Raw genomic sequence first — 19,920 nt, 5'->3', positions numbered from 1 at the left:
CAAATTCAACTGTAGCAGAAGGTATGTAATTTCAAGGTCCTCAAAAAAGAAACTTCAAGATATTAAAATACAGAACAGCTGTAACACTTAGAATTGTCATCATATCTGTCAGGAGACAACCCTTGGTCCTCAGCATAGTATGAAGATGCTAGTTCTAGTAACCACCACTAATCTGGGGTCTGTCCAGTGCTCATACCGCTTAGCACATAAATATTTCCTACCTAGAGTGGTAAAAGCCAAGGAAAAAATCATTAAAAGCTGTAAAATGGTGATGAAAGTAAGAGTCACCTGTTGACTTTGTTAAAACACTGTTACCTAAGCCCCATCATTAGAATTTCTGATTCAGTAGATCTGGGTCGGGCTCATGAATTTGCATTTCTCATAATAAGCTCATAGCTGATTCTAATGCTGTTGATCTGACACACTTTGAGAAATTCTGTAGATGATGTTTCTTAGTATGTATTGTGTGAACCACTATAGACAGAAGTTTCCACAGTCCTCCCCACCAGACCAGTGTAGTATAAATCTTTATGAGAGGACTCAGGAATCTGAATTTTAGGTGCTGCTTATGAAGAAGAAAATATAAGAACACCACTACAGTAGGCATTGAGAGAAAGCATGTTAGTATGTAACTGTCTTGACTTTTCTACTACTGAAAACTAACTGTTCTGAAGGACCTAAAAATCACACTAGGCCCATTTCTATCAGAATGGAGACAATATATCCTCACCTGAGGAACTGCTAAATATAAAAGCTCTAATAAGCATAAAATATAATTTTATTTAAAACATGTCCTGTTTATAAAAATATATTAACCTATGACAACCCAAAATCTAATTGGAAATCTTAAGAACCTACCAAAAAATTATTCAGAAGTTGTCTATTTTTATCTATTCAGATTTGTCTGCTAGATAATCAATTATAATTTTATTTTTTCATCTTTATATTCATGCTGTATTTTTTAAAAATTGAGATGCTTAGTTTTTTCCTGAACTTGCATTTCTAATCTAGTTCTTAAGTATCTAATTTCTTAAAACTGCTCAAAAACACAGTATTTTCTAATAATATTTTATGAAAGCTTCAACTATTGTAATGTTTTTTCTGTTCTGTTAAATTTGACGATATTTCCAAAAATGTTGTCGTTGGGTGGATAGTCTAATTATTCAATTGGAGATGTATAGCTAGTTGCAGCTTATATTTTTTAAAAATTATTTTAAAGTAGAGTAATTGTAGAATCCTGGGTGTTCCTAAAGAGAGGAGAAATCTAATCAATAGATTACCCCTTACTCTCCAGAAAATTTGTTTAATGTTAATATCTTATCCCTTAGTTAGAAGCAGTATAACTTGATTAACTACATTGTACTATTTTTTTCTGTATGGTTTCATTTAGGTATAATTGTCTCAAAGAGTGCTTTTGACAGTACTAACGTTTTAGAAATTAAAATATCCATATTTTGCTGTTTTTCTAAAATAAGTAAAAATTCTTGTAAAGGTAGCATGAGAAGTTGTTTTAATTCAGACATTTTCATTAATTGTTCAAAAATACTGATAAGAGATGTGTAATTAAGAATCTGTTGAAAAGAGGTAAGGGTCATTGATGACTGAAGAGGCAGTTTTCATAAACTAGAAAACATTTGGAGAAGAATCCAAAATCAACCAGGTAAGACATGAGAGGCCAAAATAAATCAGACAGAAAACTAAGCCAGTAGTTCTTAACTCAGATGTTGGCCCTCTGCCATCTGTGTTGTTCTTATTAGCAGAATTCCAAGTTGGTGACTGAGCACTAAGTATAAACTTCATCTTAGTGGTATGTTAATATTTTTACAGCACTCTGTCCCTGAATGCTCTGCTTGGAGAGAGGAAACATTTTATAAATAAAACCACTGCATACTACTTTTTATTTAGGATAAATAATAAACATCTAGGTGACTGTAATAATTGTTTTTGTTTTTTTTTACACCAGCTGTTTTGATTTTGTATCTGTTTAAATATAGATAGAAAAGCCTAGCATATATTTCTTTAGGACTTTTTAAAGACTTATTAAGCCCAGTTTGCTTGTATAGTAATTGCAAGGTTGTCTGTATAAATGGATTCAGAAATGGTGGATAGACCAATTCAATTCGTACTAGGAAACTCCTGTGAGATAAAGTATTGTTTTCATTTTAACAATAACCTGAATAGACACTTTTTAAGAATTTATAAGCAAAACAATCTCTGCTTATTTGAAACATTAGTATATTTGGTTATGACAGTTTTACTTTGGTACTAAACAGTGGTTATTACAGTTCACAGAAAGTGCTTTCTTAAAGTTTCTATGAAAGTATTCAAATTTGTTACCAATTTTAACCTTGTTCAAATACTGAAAGGTGGGGGATTGAGTGATTTTGGTTGTAGGAGTTGAGAAGATGGCTCAGGAACCAGTTTTTCATTCCTTATCATTCAAAGTCATATTTTTCAAATTAATAACATCTTCAATTTAAAATACAGCCTGTGAACCATAAATCTAGAGTAACATTCCAAAATCTGCAATTTGTTGTCATTTTTAAAGACATTTTGAGTCTCATGCTTCATCTCATTGGTCTCAGTAAGAAAAAGACAGAACACAACATTGTAAATCAACTATACTCCAATAAAAAAATTTTTTTAAGAAACATAGAATGATTTATTCTGAAACTATAAAGTTTAAGGTAATGAAACTGCCTAGGATGCAGTTATTATGGGCAACCAAAGCTTAGAAAGTAATGAGAATTACAGGAATGAAGTTACATTGTTGGAAATGAGAAATATTAGTGAATTATCTAATTAAAAATGTAAAGAACTGTATACTAAACCTTAAAAAGTGTCCCTAAGTAATGATATAAGACAAAAAGATGAATTAGAATGAATAATTCTGAAGATTCAGGAAATCTTGAATCTTGTTTGGTCATAGAGGCCAAGGAGAAAAAGAGCTTATAGAAGAAAGGGAACAGTAAGCAGTGTATTTAAATGATGCAGAAATTGGAGGGAGACAGTGTATTTGACAAATGAAAACAGCATGATGAGACTAAGAAATAGAGTATAGGGAAAGAGGGGATGAATACCTAGTCAGAAAATGGAACACCTGATATTGATCACTCATCATGAAATGAACTGAAAGAAGAAAAATAACTAAGGTGGTACTTGGTTGGAAAGGCATTATTCCTGGAGAGAAAAAAAATTATGTATAAATATGTTTATTATTTAAATATATACATCCTTTCCTAGCTATTTGTTACCTAATGATGAAGGCAGCATAATGGTGGAATGAAGTTCTTGTCTATTGTTATTTACCAATAAATTGATTTTTTCCGGCTATTTTAGTGGTCCAGAGTCCAAATCTTTTTTTGGAAATGCTTGTGCTTGTATTGATACATAAACACACACTTCCCATAACTATACTTTATGGTTTCTAAATTTAATATTCATTAAGATCTTGAGTGTGTATACAGATTTTCCTTTGAAATTCTAAAAATGCACATTGATTAAATAAATCTTTATATAAACACTACCTACTTTCTGTTGTGGTAAGATAACGTATATCCTAGTACTATGTCTCCAGGTTTTACCAAAGGGAGCATGGTCACAATCAAGCTTATTAGTTAGTGTTAGATTTAATATTTAAAAGTCGTATCCAAATTAAATTGAAGTTAGGACATTTAGATAGTATATTTCATGCATATATGAAACTTACGTATTCAGTTCTCAAATAGATGCTTGATTCAGAGGTACTCACAAAAAATTATTGGATACTTTCTTTCTCCCTTGGTTTGTTCCAAATGTTTGAACAATTTACAGTGACATATATAAGTCAAGGTTAACTGTATGACTAGATAAAAAAAAAGTCAGGACAAAAGGAAAATAAACATAGGCATAGTAAGATGAAATCAGAGGAGTTAGCTGGTAGGAGCAGTAAGGGCTCTTGGAGTTACTAAAATTGACCTGCAAGTGTAAGGACATTTTTGGGATCCTGATTCAGACTAATTCAATTTTTGAGACAGTTGGGGAAAAAAAATGTGAACATGAACTGAATATTAGACTGGGGCAGACAGTAGTATCGCAAAAGATCTCTTAACCTGCTAGGGACATGTACTGTAGTATTTACAGGTGTAATTATAAATTCAAAATAGTGTGGCAAAAACATGAATGTGGAAGTTGAGGGCATTATAAATAAAATGAGTGGTAAAATGTTAATAATTTTTGAAGCTGAATGACTGATACTGGGCACATGAGGACATGTGTGTGTGTGAAAATTTTTTATGTTAAGACAGCAAAAAAAATGAATTGCAATTTTGGTGTTGAGAGTGATAATGATTAAAGAAAAGTAACTGTAATTTTATTTAAGTGGAATATTTTGTCAGATACCATACAGAGCAATCAAAATCAGAAGCAAAAATTAAGTTATGTGAAGCATTTTATATGTAAATTTCCTTAAGTTCTCTTTTGTTTAAGTATTTAACATGCCGCCTGACAGAAAGGAGACACAAAGCAAATGCTTGCTGAATTGAACTAATCTGTATCTCACAGCAGTAAAGGTGCTTAATTTTTCAAGAGATTTAAATTTTTCATTTTCTCTAAGAACTTAGCTTAGGATGATTGTTAGAAATTGGGAAAGTTTAAAATCAGTCTTGTTTTTGTTAACAATTTTTGTTTTTTAATGTTAAATTTTAAAAATCTGGGTTTTGTGTCATGTTTGAAAATAAAAGTTTTAAATTAGATATATCAGCATTCAGACTTAATTTCTCTATATTTCCATTGCTCAATATATATAGATTTCTATGTATGTTGAATATTTAGGTAAAGCTGTGTTTTTCTCTTCAAGTAAGAATTTCCACTTGGCCTTGAATTACAGGCTTTTAGCTGAAACACTGGGAATAGGGGAATTAAAATACTGCATTCAGTTGTCAGGGGTGAAGTTTAATTTTCTCGCTTCATGAAATCAATTCAGCTGCACTGTTGTTTTACTTTTTTCTGTCTTGTTAAGAGACGATTCACTGTCTTATGTTACACTTAGCCCTAACTAGCCAAAATGAGTTTAATGCTAGATAACTGGCTTAGCATCTAGTTTGTGCATAATATTCTAAGCATTTTTTTTCACTCAACGCTTTAGAAAACTGTTAGTGCGAAGTTGCTACTAAACATTGTGATTTCCAAATTATATCAAATAAAGAGTTAATGTTCAGGCTATAATCCACAGGTTGACTAATCAACTCCTAAATTAATTCCACAAATACTAGCTAGATTGGATTACGTGTAATCTAGGTCAGAAGTTGGAATCACAGTAGATAAGTGATCTAACTATTAACAATAATGTCTGTATCAGGATTTAAAAAGTTTTATCAAACTTTTCTGTTTACCTGTGGACCACAGCCATCCAGCTCTGATCTCTATGCTCTTTAAGAGCAAGCTCTCTACCAATGAATGGATTTATCCGAGTGTTTCCTTGACCTTGCTTTTCCTTCATTATCGGCTCACTCCTGTGTATATAAATGCCTTGCATACTGCCACACGTATAGTAGACACTAGTTAACATTTAGTTTGTGCTTTTGTTTCTTTTCCAATATCATTTTCCAAGCTAACCTATAGATATAAACAAATCTCTCTCATCTTGAAAAACAAGACCATCAGTTTCCTCTGAATATCATTTAGTTTTTCTCCCTTTGATAGCCAACTTCTTTAAAAAGGCAGTGCTTACTATTCCTTATCACCTATTCAGGATTTAGCAGAGTCCTTATTGAATTTTTTTAAAACCTAATTTATTTGATCTCTCTCTTTAATACTTCTTTTTGATAACTATCTCCTAAAGAAATTCTCTTATTTTGAAATCAATATACCAGTTTTTCAGCACTCTGACCAATCCTCTGACTGGCTGGCTCTCTTCTTCTCTAGGGCTGCCTGCCTATTTTTGCACGTTTCATACTGCACAACTCCAGGGACATCATTCTCATAGTAATCTATAAAAGGCCCTCTTTGGCACTGTGCAGTTTTACCTACCATTGTACCATTTTTTGTACAGTTGGTGCAAATATCTACCCAGTGAAGGAGGTCAGATAATATTTAAATAACATGTTGGTGTTTTTATGAAAATAGTTTTGACCTCATGGACTGCTGCCTGGAAAGGATCTTCTAGCCCACTCGGTGTCCATGGATTGCACTTTGAGAACTGTTTTCTGAATCTCCAAGACATGTTGCCTGTGCCCACTCCACTGTCTTAGTCCCCCTTTATTATACTTCTCACCTTTGTTGTTCTTATAGTCTCCTAAATGCTCTTCCAATCTTCAGTCTCTTTCTGTTCCTCAAGAGTTAACTTTCTAGAATACAAATTGACTATGTTGATACTCTTAAAATCTTTCAACATGCCACAGCACAATTGGATAAAATCCAAATTCCTTCAGAGGACATAAGAGGTTCTTTATTATCACACCTGCCTTACTAACCTCTGTTTCTAACACTGCATACTTCCTACTCTTTCAGTTTATTGGTAATTCCCTAAACAATTCATGATTTCTGTAGCCCCACACATTTTCACATACTATTCTTTCCACCTAGAATACTCTCATGTTCCAGTTTCCACCTACCCTTCCAACTGTGCATGTTTTAAAATTACTTCATGTTGCTACCCACAAAATTTGACTTTGTTATAAATTTAAAATTTGTTTTAGCACTTACACTGTTTTGTAGGTTGCTTGTGTCATTTCTCCCTGTTTGATTATGAGCTATTTGAGATCAGGAACTATGTCTGTCTTTGTATTGCTAGACTTAACAAGGGCAAGAAATCCAATACTCTCCTGGAGTAGAGTTGCTAATGAATAGTAAAAATGCACAGATGGGCAGAAAAAACATTACACACACACACAGAGACACACACACACACACACTCCCCACCCGCATATGGGTTTCCCTGGTATCTCAGCTGGTAGCAAATCTGCCTGCAATGCAGGAGACCCTGGTTCGATTCCTGGTCAGGAAGCTCCCCTGGAGAAGGGATAGGCTACCCGCTCCACCATTTGGGGGCTTCCCTGGTGGGTCAGACGGTAAAGAATCTGCCTGCAATGCAGAGGACCTGGATTCAATCCCTGGGTTCAGAAAACCCCCTGGAGAAGGGCATGGCACCCCACTCCAGTATTCTTGCCCAGAGAATCCCCATGGACAGAGGAGCCTGGTGGGCCACAGTCTATGGGGTTGCAAAGAGTCGGACATGACTGAGCAACTAAGCACAGCACATGTATACCATATATATAAATATATGTGTGTGTGTGTGTGTGTGTGTGTGTGTGTGTGTGTGTGTGTGTGTAGGCATTTCACATGATATATGACCTTAGCCATATATAATATATAATAAATATATGTTACAATAAAATCTTTATTTTCATAACTTTTACTGTAAGTAAAATTCAAGGGAATATTTCTCTTTGTGTATACTTGAAAACTTGTAGTGAGTTGAATTAAATTAAATTATAGTCAAATGAATCACATTTTGAAAAGTAACTTCCTTAATTCATTATAACTTAGTTTCAGTGTTTTTAGTTTGTTTCCCTAATTTAGCATTATTAATATGAAGGCAAACAATGCCAGAATGCTTCTTTATTACTATTAACATTTTAAAATAAATACCTTAAAATATTAGTACTTATATTAAAATTGCATTTTAAGTGTGTCTTCTACATTGTTTTATATTAAAACTTGGTTGGCTGTATTTTTTGTTTTGAGCTTAGTACAGTTAAATAAAATCTTGTAAGGGTCTTCTGTCAGAAAGGCAGCTAAATAGAAGTCCCACTTGATATAATCTATCTGTATATAGTCAACAACAACAACAAAAATCCTCCTTTAAAATGAAGAAAAAATTTTACCAAGATTTCATAAAACTTCAAAAGTTAAATAAAATTTTTATATGTAGGAAATTCTTGCCTGGAGAATCCCATGAACGGAGGAGCCTACAGTCCACGGGGTCACAAAGAGTCGGACACGACTGAGCGACTTCACTCTTTCTTTCTTTTCTTTCTTGCAAAATTAAAATTACCAAAAAGCAACTTTTATAGATTATATACTTTCCTGCTCCTTGACCATTTTGCTGTTCATTGTCACCTGAGTAAAAGAAATAAAATAATTTTTAAACAGTAATCACTTTAGGCCCCACTAATTTAGAATTTCTGATGACTAAGATATTGAACTGAAAGTATTAACTTCTTAAGGCCCTACAGCCTGTGGCCTAGATGTTGCCTAGTAAATTAGTGTGCAAAATTACAAGAGAAATTAAATCTTTTAGAAACTTCTAAGTACTTTAAAATAATCATTTGTATATCATGGATTTGTTTATTATAAATCATGCCTTCAAAGCATATTTGTTGATTAAAAGCCATTAGTAATTGAGATTTCTCCAAAAAGATTCTGAACTAGTGAGGTGTGTAGTATGTAGTCAGATTTATATCTGTTCAGTTTTGGCAGGGATGAATTTGGCCAAATATTGCTTCATGGGATTATGTTTGGAATTCTCTTTGCTCTTTTATCCCTCTTGCCTTACACTTTTACAATTGGTAAATCCTCTGGTATCTGTGTTGTGTATAATTAGAATGCCATGGTGCCTACTGGGGGCTTCCCAGGTGGCTCAGTGGTACAGAATCCACATGCCACTGCAGGAGATGTGGGTTTAATCCCTGGGTGGGGAGGATCCCTGGAGGAGGAAATGGCAACTCACTCCAGTATTCTCTTGCCTGGAAAATCCCATGGCCAGAGGGACCTAGAAGGCCACAATCCATAGGGTTGTAAGAGTTGGACATGACTGAGCAACTGAGCATGCATGCTGTGTACCTACTGAGACACAAAGTGGATTTCTTTAACATGCTTCCTTTAAAAATTAGTATTTTAATTCCCCTGATTTAAGAAAATTGTTGATTGTAAAATATTAGTAATGGTTACCTGAACTCAGAAATGGGTGTATTGCATTGGTAGATTTATGAGAATAATACCAAGTTTTATATTTAATTTGATAAATTTCTTTTGAAGATAGTTCCCTTATATACCATTATCTTTTATATGAATGAATACATCGGAAATTCAAAACCAAAGGATAATGATTTTGTCATAAATCTGTTTTCCAGCATTCATTTACATACATTGTCATCTGTTCTTTTCTTTATTTCATAATTAATTTCAAAATTCAGCATTTTTTATCTAATTTAACATTTTCATATTTTTAAAGGTCCCCAGGTGCATCCAATTTTTCAACTTTACCAAAGATCTCTCCTTCATCTCTATCAAATAATTATAACAACATCAACAACAGAAAGTAAGCACTGAATCTTAAAAACTCTTTGTTTAATTGATCGCCCTATTGTGGTTGCAAAAAATCTCTTGTATCTAAAATTTAGAATAAAAAAGTCTTAATGCATTAAAATTGATTTTCTTTTAAATCACTGGTCAGTTCTTCTAGGAGTAACTTCACAAGAAAGCAAGCAGAAGTATAAACTTCCTGATTTAATATATATACTACAGTAATTTACTAAAAGAGAAATAAAGCATTTTTAGAATTTTATATTCTAAATGCTAATTATTGAAATATATAGAAGTCTGTTATAATTCAAATTTTTAAGAAGAGTATGAATTTCAGATGTCATTTTAGAACTAGACATGTAATCACAGACAGCATATGGTGTTTTTTTAAAAGTGTGTATCTGTGATTCAGTCGGAAGGTACAGTCAGTAAAATTGAAAAGTGTATACAAATTCTTATTTATGAAAAAGGCAATTACCTTTTCTTAAATAGCTTGGAGAAACAGTTCCTTTGCTCTACCATGAATAATACTCAGAATCTTGGGATATATAAAAATTACATGACAGTGTGTGCTTTTGAATATATTGCTCTAAGAAAAAGGATTGAAAGTCACTTGGTATTCACAATAACATCTGACATGGATATATTGCCTTGAAAATTGACATGGTTTTATAGGAAAGGATAAAAAGAAAACTATAATTAGTCCAGTCCATTATGGAAAGAACTTCCATCCAGAGATGATTATCATCCTTTTACTTCTTGAATGTATACATTGTTACTTCTATATTAGGTTTATAGTGTTTATGTAATTAAATATTTGCGCTGCTTGTCCAGTTCATAAATGACATCTGATTATTCTAGAGAATTAATTCAAAAATACTTGAGACTATTTGTGAAATACTCTTTTAAAAAGCACCATTAATTGACTTTATAGGTTTAATTAATGTTCCCTTAAAATTCTTATGGAGGGAGGGTGGGGCTTGATAAAATGATTCCAATTTTAACATACATCTGGATTATAAATATATAAGAATAGCCAAAATAACTTTGGAAAGGAAAAACATTGAAAATGATTAATCCTGTTAAATATCACAACCTGTTAAAAAGATAGAATTCAAACAGCAGAGTACTGACCCAGTAATATGCTTCCAGATCAATGGGATAGAAAAGACAGCTCAGAAACAGACGTTTATATACAAAAGAATTTAATGTGATCAGAAAGTATCAATATTCTAGACTAATGGAGAATGGGCAGATTATCCAGGAAATGCTGTTAGAAAAATTGGATTGCTAATAAAAAGTATTAATTATCAGGTATATAAAAATTAAAAGGCAAATAAGTGGAGAAAATTCTTGCCAGAAATGGCAATGAAGGGCAAATATTCTTAATATAGCAAGCTATAAAAATCAGCAAGGAATTTTTTCAGATGGCTAGAAAAGTGAGTAAATGATGTAGCTTGGCTGTAAAAATAAAAGAATTAAACATTTTAAATGTTCAAATTCACTAACTAGAGATAGGTAAATTAAAACCATAAACAATTCCATCCACTTCCCCCCACCTCCATTGCACTGGGAGAAGTTAAGCGATGATATATTTTCTTGTAAGGATTCTGTTTGAGTGGTTGGAATGTTAGTCCAACTTTTCTGGAAAAGAGTTTGCTATCTCTATCAAAATTTAAAACATTCATTCCTTTATTTCAGTAGTAACAAGATATGCACACTATAGTATAATAGCGAAATATTGAAGACACTGGATATCCAAAATTGCAATGTAGTATGTTCTCTTCTATTCAAAAATGTTTATTCTCAAGCAAAAGAGTGAAAGGAATCCTCCCTAATCTGGTTTGTATTTTACATGGTATCTTTTAATTCATTAAAAGTAATTTTCTCATAAGAGATAAAATATTATTTGTGTTTCTGCCAATTGCAAATGGCTCCCACATTTACTGTAAAAATTTGGTTCCATGTATTTATAGTTATTCTATACATGTTAGTTATTCTGTACATGTATTTATAGTTAGTTATTCTTTGGAGAGAGATTTTTTAACATTGTATTGAACAATGTTATAGACTGTGTTAAACATAGACTGTGTTTTGACCAGAGTAGCCATATGAGTACATGTGATCTGGTGCTTCTGTTTTTTGTCTTGTTTCCTTCTCATAGTACAAATATGACAGTACAATGTGATTTCAAACCTCTGACTGCAGAAAATATTAAAAAGGGGAATTGGGAGTGGTTTCTTAAATTTAGAACATGAATAATGATTCTACTCCTATGACTAGATTATGTTTTTAGCTATTTGTCTAGACACTAAAATAGTCCTTTCATATTGGAAATTTTAATAGTAAATAGTTGCTGGTACCACTTTGCTTAAAACTTACCTTTCTTAGTAAGGAACAAAATTTAAACATTTATGAAATGAAGAGTTTTTTTAACTTGAAAAAACTTGAATTAATGCTGTCATGTTTACCTAAACAATTGTCTCACATAAAATTTACTTCCTGACTTTCTTTTTAACTTGTGGAAATCAGTAGCTGCTTAAGACTTCAGATGCAAATAGCATGGTTTCTTTAATTGAAAGTATGTAAAATGGGTAGTAACATTGTTAAATTAAGTACATTTATGAAACTTCATGTATGTGGCCATATACTCCAGTGAAAGTGCATGTTAAAATCAATAGTTCTGACATACAAGTTTATATGGCATTTATTTACAAATTCAAGACTTAAACTGATACATTATTAAGATATAAAATTTTCATTTCTAGAAATAAGAATATTTGTTATAATAGTAATAACAAAGTGTACTTGGAATTATATAAGTTTAATAAAGGTTAAGTTTTTATTAAAGACTAATATTATGAAGAATCAGATGCCTGAATATTGTTTTCCTTGTAGTTTTCTTATTAATTCATACAATATTCATTATATATGCCAAAATCTTCCTTTTCTCTGCATTTTCTTTTGTCTTGCTATATTTGCTTTACTATAATATTGCCTTTAAAAATAAATCTCTTCAATGTATTTATTGTCTCAACTCGTGGCTTTCCACATCAGAACACATTCTGTTTTTCTGTTAATTCATTTAAAACTCTATTATTTGCAATGGAAATGACTTTGTTTAAGAGATTAAGCGATGAAAAGGAACTGGAACTAACGACTGCCAGAGCTAGCTAGTGATCTGGCTTTTGACAAGTTACTTGGTGGAAGCATCAGTTCATTAACTGCAAAGTAAGCATAAATTTTTAAATGTATATTCATTTAAGATGATAGATTAATAATACATAATCTAGTATGGTATTAAAATTCTTATTAAAATTCCTGGCAAACTCGTTTATTTTTGCAAAGTAGCAAACCCTATGGGATAAGGACTAGCTTACAGTCTTTAGAAAAAAAAATAGCAGAAGTCGTCATGAAAGGTATAGAAGCTGTCTTTCGGGCTTAGGTTTCCATGTTCTTTGCCAAAATGTTTAAAGAGCTGCTGGCTTTGGTATTTTCCTCAGCAGATTTTATTTGATTTAAAGAGCACATACGATGTGGATTATAAGTGACCAATGAAGACAATATTTAAATATTTTTAATTTGTTTTCATTATTATCATTGAGCATCTAGACTAATATCTCAATCTTTGGACAAGGTTTATATCCTGTCACTTAAACTAAAATGCAGGTATCCTGTAAGTATTCATATCCTAAAAGATAAAACAAACACTGCTTTTGCATATGAGTTTTGTATTCATTTTTCAGTAAATAGGAATCCCTGTCTCAGTAAACTCCAACCTTTTGCCCCAAAGAAGAGTTGAGTTTTCAACATTCATTTGTTATTGGGGGTAGAGGGTATCTGAATATGAATAAGCTTATAAGTGTGCTTTTAGTCTTTTCACTTGCTTGGGTGTCAGTGTGGATATGGGGGTGTGTGTGTGCATGAACATGCATTTGGGCATACTTTCCTCTGTATTCTGACTTGTTTTATTGTAATTTTATAGCTGATATATATATATAATATACATATATTAAATATAACAATTATAAAATATATATATTGTTTTTCAACATGTTGAAAATGTAGACCTTTTATTTTTGTAATGTATAGCAGGCCTTGATTTTAAGCGCTTCTTAAAGGGAAGAAAGAAAAACACAATTCAGTTTTTCTGTTACATATCCTTGAAGTTAGAGTCAAGAATCAGTTATTAAGTGAATATATATTGAATTGTTGACAGGTGCCTTGGACTTAGTTACTGGTAATATAAAATAAAAATTATAAGGCTAGTGATCATCAAAGATGCTTGAACCCATTTTTTTTCCTTTAACTTTAAAACAAGTAAATAGCTACAAGTCTATGAAGCACTTCTTTGGACCCTGATATTTTTAAGTTTAGGGTAGATTAATTTTTTTAGTATGAGAGTTGACCTTTTATTTGTGATGAATACAAAAATATTAATGATATAACATTATATGTATGATTATTGGTTGATAGGGTTTTGTGTTGGGGCATGTATTTATTTAAGGTTTTGTTAGAACAGGCAGTAGTACAGTTCATTTAAACTGTTGTAATTATAAAGTGAGAGTATAGAAGCTACAATGGAAAGTTATTTGAAATTACAAGTAAAAACTGTTTTTGAAAAAATAATATCAGGGATAAATTGTAACCAATTGAGGTTGTCAGAGTTACTGATTTACCAAGTTTATTTGTAATAGTGTGTTCTTTTATTTGTTTTTAGCAAATGACCTTGATTCTTGTTTAGGTTTATCCAAAGTGTTCATCATAAATAGCTTATAAGATAACCTATTAAAAATTAAGAAGCCATTATTTCCCACAAAAAAATTTTTAATTACATGTAAAAAGGAGGAGGAGTCTAGCTTATTGATTTTCTTAGTTCTTTGTAAAATTACCCTGATTCTCTAAAGGTTGACTATTACATCATTTTTTTTTAAGATTATTATCTATTGTACTCATCATAGTACATATTATCCTGAGGTTGTATTTATCTAGTTAAATAAACTGCTTTAATCTAACAAACTAGAATATTCTTTCTGTAATAATAATACTGAAATGTACTTGCTTAGAATCATTTCAGTTTTGCATACCTAATCATCCCAGACTTTTTTCTGCATTTGAATACTAAATTTTGCTGATCTAGCATAGAATACTATAAATAGAATCTTTAGTGCATCAGAACAGTGATGTCACAGAGGCCCTGGAAATCTCTGCTCTTACCTGTAACTAAAGCACAACTCTTCCTGTTTCTCTTGTTCCCACTCTATTACAATAGCAAGATGTAAAAGGGACATAAATGAGATGATTTATTGCCGTGGGTGGTGTTTAAAATCTGAATGCTTCAAATTTGTTGGAGCAGTGAAGAACAGAGCAAGCTGTGAAGCTGCTCCAGTTAATGAAGGGTAGAAAGATATAATGTGGTTTGTATTGGTTGGTGTGGTATATGATACAGTGATTTTGTTGATTGAATGAGAAATATATTAATTAAGGGGGTTGTTGAGATTTAGGTTCATGTTAGAAGTACCTCATTTAAGTACTTTATAAAAAAATTAATAACTGACCACTTATCTCAAATAGGTTTAAAGTACTCTGTTCATTATAACTGTGTGATGATAATTGTGCATTATGAAAAATATTTTTTGTTCTTTCTTCCAGTGTGAAAAACTCAAATTATTGTCTCCCATCATATACCGCTTATAAGAACTATGATTATTCAGAACCTGGAAGAAACAATGAACAACCAGGCCTCTGTGGCCTAAGTAACTTGGGAAATACGTGTTTCATGAACTCAGCTATTCAGGTAGGTCTTTCCAAACAAAGTGAAACTCCTGTGCTTTATAGAAATCAGTAATACAGAAGGAACAGAGTTGGGTTTTACATGTCAGAACTTGAGTATTATATAATATGTTTGAAGAGCTTTTGTTTTCATGGAAGCTTTAAGCATGCACATTTGATTCATTCTCATGCTGGTAGTAGAATATCTTATGCTTCTCAGTTAGGTGGCATGTGATTGATTATCACATAGTAGAAGATTAAATATAAACTCATGGGAAAATATAATTCCAATCAGAAAACCTAGGCTCTCTGAGAAGAAAAAAAAACTAGTGAGATCTCTCCTTTACATGAAGTCTCTTGTTTTTTAAGACATGGGTGGAAATCTCAGAAAATGCTTTTTATGGTCATCAGTGTTCTACCTCTAAAAAAAAAAAAATTATTAAAAAAGTTTTTTTTTACCTTAATGTGAAATTAAGATTTTAAAAAATAAAATTTAATGAAATTTTGTATACACATTTTAACAAATCACTTCCCCTTAATACTCTTTCAATTTGGGAATATAAGTGATCACTGCCCTTTTTTCCCCTTTGTCTGTTCCATAGAGCTTCCTTTTTCTTCCTATTGTCTGTACCTTCTTCCAACTTTACTTGTGAGATACTGATTATCTTTGATTTAGAAGTAACAAGATCTATATATACTTTAATATCACTGTCACTGTGCATAAAATTAGAGCTGGTTATTTTATTTCCCTTATAAAATAAAATTTTTGTATTTCAAAGAGCCCAAGATATACTATTTTGATATTTGAATTTTACCTACATTTGTGAAGTCTGTTGTGTTTTTTTCCCCCAATTCTGCATTTCATTTCTAAATCTCCAGTATTCTGTTCTCTATTCAGATTTTAATACTGAATCTCCTATGCCCAGGAGGCACCCTCCAAAGTTACAGATTAAATACAGATGGAGATTGATAAGGACATATTTGCAAATCTCTTTGACTATCTGAAAAAAGTATAGGACTCTTTTTCATTCAAAATTCTAAAAAATAATGTGTACATTCTCATTAATCCACTTGTTTCCTAAATTAACCATTGTCTTTATAAGCATTCTTGAAAAATTAGAATTTAGCCATCATAACTCTTGACCAGGAGTTGGCAACTTTTTCAGGACACGCACTAGGGTGTGTAAAATTGATAAATTCCAGATATCTTGATTTAAAGTTGAGCCAATCATTAAATTGTCTGCTCAAGCAGATATTGTGTAGGTTTAATAAACTGTTCCTTTAAACCTACTTTGATGAATAATACTGCTTATACTTTAATCCCAATTTTTTTTCTAGGATCCTAGCACTAGTTAAACAATTTAGTTTTAAAATATTTTGTCTTTATTTTCCGGAAGAAGAGAAAGGTAACTCATCTGAAAAGAACAAGCCAAAACTATTGTTATCCTGACAGTTTAATTTAGATAATAAAGTGCATGGGTGCTGAGCTTTCTGAGATAGGGACAGGGCAGACATTGTCATTTTGTTTCTGTATCTGTTGGACTACTCTGCCTAATCACTGAAAAATCATATTTAGCACCATCTCTGGAAAATGTTTATATATATAAAGAGTGGTTATATCAGTATCAGAAAAACCTTAATCATATCGCCAATCACATTTATTTTTATACAACTGCTTATCCTTGCATTACCAAAATTATTGTCATTCTGGAGGCTTGATATCTTGAGGTCTTTTGGGTTTTGTTTTTGTTTTAACATTCTAGTATGGAAAACCAATCTTGGTGATTTTTCATAAGGATTAAGAATAGGATTTTTGTAAAAATTTTAGTTGCAAAGGCATAAAAAATTTGAGTCTGTTAGAACAAGAATTAGTGTTCATGCTAATCATTCATGCCAGAGAGTCTCTGGCTTACATTCAAACTAAATTCCTTCTAAGGCAATATTACATTCTCATTTCCTGTGCCTTTGTTATAATCTATTTAGTGTTGTCTCCATATGGTTAACTCAGTTTCTCAAAAATGAATATTAAAATGAAATCTACTAATCAACTATGTTGAGCTAGATTTAGCATTTGTTGAACTTCCTTGTGTATATTTAAGGTAAAAACTTCATTTTACTACTTTATTCTTCTGTGGAAAGCAGTTTTATTACAATAAAGTGTTATACCTAATGCTGACTTCTCTTTGATATATTTCACCTTTTGTTTCATTTCAGCTGAAATATAGACGTGAGGATGAGGTTTTTTAGGGTGATAGTTTGTAATTTTCTGATAATCATAAAAGAGAAATTTTTCATGAAAATTTCAGCAAAGTATTTTAAAGAACTACTCTCTTTAAAATAAAACTTTCCAAGTTGGGGAAGAGAAAAAATTAGTTTTAATTTTTGCTGCTTTTAAATTTTAATCCACATTCAGAATTAGAAGAGCTAGTACTTCAGTTTTATATTCTTAAAGCATCTATAATTTTTAATTGCTTTAGATGTCAGCTTTGAAGTAGAAAATTCACCATTTAAGTTTCCTTGTAACTTCTGTGAAATGAAAAATAGTTGATTAACTTCAATAAATATTATAAGTTTTCTACTGATAATTTGAATTGTAATATAATCTCTTATTAATTCAGTAATTCTAAAAGATATGAGTGGATATTAGTACATCAGGCAGTGTAATTCTTGATAATATCTTTAAAAATATGGGTGCAAAAGCATAGCTATTTTTTCTGTGTTAGCATAGGTTATGCTTAACCCATCAGTAGCCTTGAGATAAAGAAATTGATTATTTGTGGTTAAAAACTAAGCAGCACCAATTTGAATGTGATTTAATATTATCATTGTTATTTTTCAGTTTTAAAAATGCTGATACTCACGATTTTCTCTGATTTAATGGTATGGATAAGTGTTAAATTTTTCTGATGAGTATAGTGCTGCCGTATAGTTTGTCTATCTAGTTAATATATGCTAGATGTCAAACATGTGAGATACATTTAGACATAGGTCTTGACCTATTAAGATTATAGTCTTGATATTATAATTTTCAGATGTTTTGCTTTTTAACATGAAAATCTTCTTTGAATTATTACTGTAAAAACTTTAATTGTATCCTCAGCAATTAAATAGATACAGTGAAGTTGCTTTGGTTGGTTGAAGTGCCCAGAGTCCTGTCTGCTTTTCTTCTATTTAATGGCCCCAGGAGCATGCTCATGGAATCCCAGGACTCTTAAGGACTAGTTTAACATCTCTCCTGCTAATTAGCTGTGCTACCCTGTATAAGTTATTTCTACAACTTATTTTTCTCCTCAGATGAGGAAAATAATATCAATAGTCCCCTTATCTTAGGAGTTTTATGGGGATTAAGTGAGTTGATGAATATAAAGTTCTTAGGGCAGGGACTGGCACATCATAAATGAATTGGCATTAGGTTGATATTATTTTATCTTTTTTTTATTTGAAGGAGTTAAGCAGAGTGACTATGGGAAAATTCTACCATCCATAGTCCCTGCGTTTATTTTTTCTCCTTTCCTACAAGTCTTATTCCACTTTGTCTGGACCTAGTGAATGAAGAAAGAATTGAATGTACTTTTAATTTTGTTGTTGTTGTTGTTTAGTGTTATTTCAATAACAATATTTATCATCTCCATTTCTAAGCTTTGTTAACTTAGCTCTCCTAGGCATACTGACTAAGCAAGGGATATAACAGCATAGAACTTTTCATGAATAATCAGTCTGCAGAAAGTTTAAAATTCTTGAGTTCAGGTAATCTCTGGCTTCAGCCTCCTCAATAGTTATGATTATAGGCATACATCACCGTGTTCCAGTAGCAAAATGAGTTAGCAAGGTAGTTTTCCGGTGCCCTTAATATACTACTCCATTGAGAAAATGTCTAGTTTTTTAAATTTGCATTTTTGGAGGTAATTTTAATTAGCATTAGTTGAGTAGATTTCAGGAGCACTCCAACCCTTGTCTTTTTCATTGTCAAGGCGTAGGATGCTCATGATTGGCTTCCTGGAAGAAGCAACTCTTCAGATGGATTTGAAGCAGGGGAGTGATATGGTCTTTTCCACTGGAAAGCAGCATGGCGTAAGATGGTTGTTTTCAAACTCTTTACTTGAAAGTAATAGGGCTTCTTAAAATAGACACTAAGAAGTCATTGAAAAAAAAATAGATAATCAAGAACCTATTTTTTATTCTTTGTCATAAATGTCAGTTGAAATTCCAAGTGTTTTTAAAGTCAAATATTTCCTATGATCTGTTGAGTTAGGTAAAAAGTTATTCTGTAAATTCCAAAGAATATAGAAAGTTGAAAGTTTCCAAAAAATATAGAAAGTTGAAAAGTCTTTTTTTTTAAAGACGTAATTAAAGAGAATGAGTAATATTATACAGAAATAACATTCTTTTAAGAAACTGGGTTCTCATATAATGCAAAAACTATGAAAAAGTCACTACTAAAGCTATTATTTCTGTGTTGGAGTAGTTCATAGCTTTGAACAGAACTAAGTATAATGCTTTTGTACAAATACCTTGAGCTTTCTTTTGCATTTATTGGAACAAATTCTTGGAAATTTGTTTACAGTTTAACATGAAACTTTCTAATTTTTATTCAAATTAACCAAACTTTTGGTTCAATAAATGAACATAGTTTCTTTCAATCACAAAAATGAAACATCTAACCACAGACACATAAGAATTTTTTTAAATAGTGTAGGATTTTGAAGAAAATGATGACTTCAGATAAACTGAGAATGTGGCTGATGAAAAATTCAAATACTATTCTTATGGCAGATTTTTACCCAAGCAATTAAACTCAATATATTTGAGCTCCTTCCATACTGTGTGCCAAAAATTGCATGGCAAACTAACATCAAAAATATG

The 19,920-nt window shown here is 31.6% G+C and overlaps 1 protein-coding gene across 22 annotated transcripts in view; it reads left to right on the top strand.

The window, feature by feature from the left end:
* Nucleotides 1–19,920, top strand: part of USP15 (ubiquitin specific peptidase 15) — a 129,441-nt gene that overhangs the window by 71,640 nt on the left and 37,881 nt on the right. For 6 of the 22 annotated variants that reach the window (XR_014081912.1, XR_014081913.1, XR_014081915.1 and 3 more), the window contains exons 7-8: nt 9,215–9,301; nt 14,938–15,082. Coding sequence is in view for 12 of the 22 variants with exons in the window: in XM_081588935.1 (XP_081445061.1) it covers nt 9,215–9,301; nt 14,938–15,082 (232 nt within the window). In the remaining 10 variants the exon portion in view is untranslated. Of the gene's footprint in view, nt 1–9,214; nt 9,302–10,986; nt 12,310–14,473; nt 14,703–14,937; nt 15,083–19,028; nt 19,129–19,920 lie in introns of those variants that run through there. The other 16 variants (XR_014081914.1, XR_014081916.1, XM_081588936.1 and 13 more) reach the window with 10 other exon arrangements.

This window comes from Giraffa tippelskirchi, chromosome 4, assembly GCF_054371585.1.
Source record: "Giraffa tippelskirchi isolate mGirTip1 chromosome 4, T2T-mGirTip1v1.2.pri, whole genome shotgun sequence".
Taxonomy (NCBI): Eukaryota; Metazoa; Chordata; class Mammalia; order Artiodactyla; family Giraffidae; genus Giraffa; species Giraffa tippelskirchi.
The sequence above is the reverse complement of the archived record's forward strand: the minus strand, read 5'-3'. Positions and strand labels throughout refer to the sequence as shown.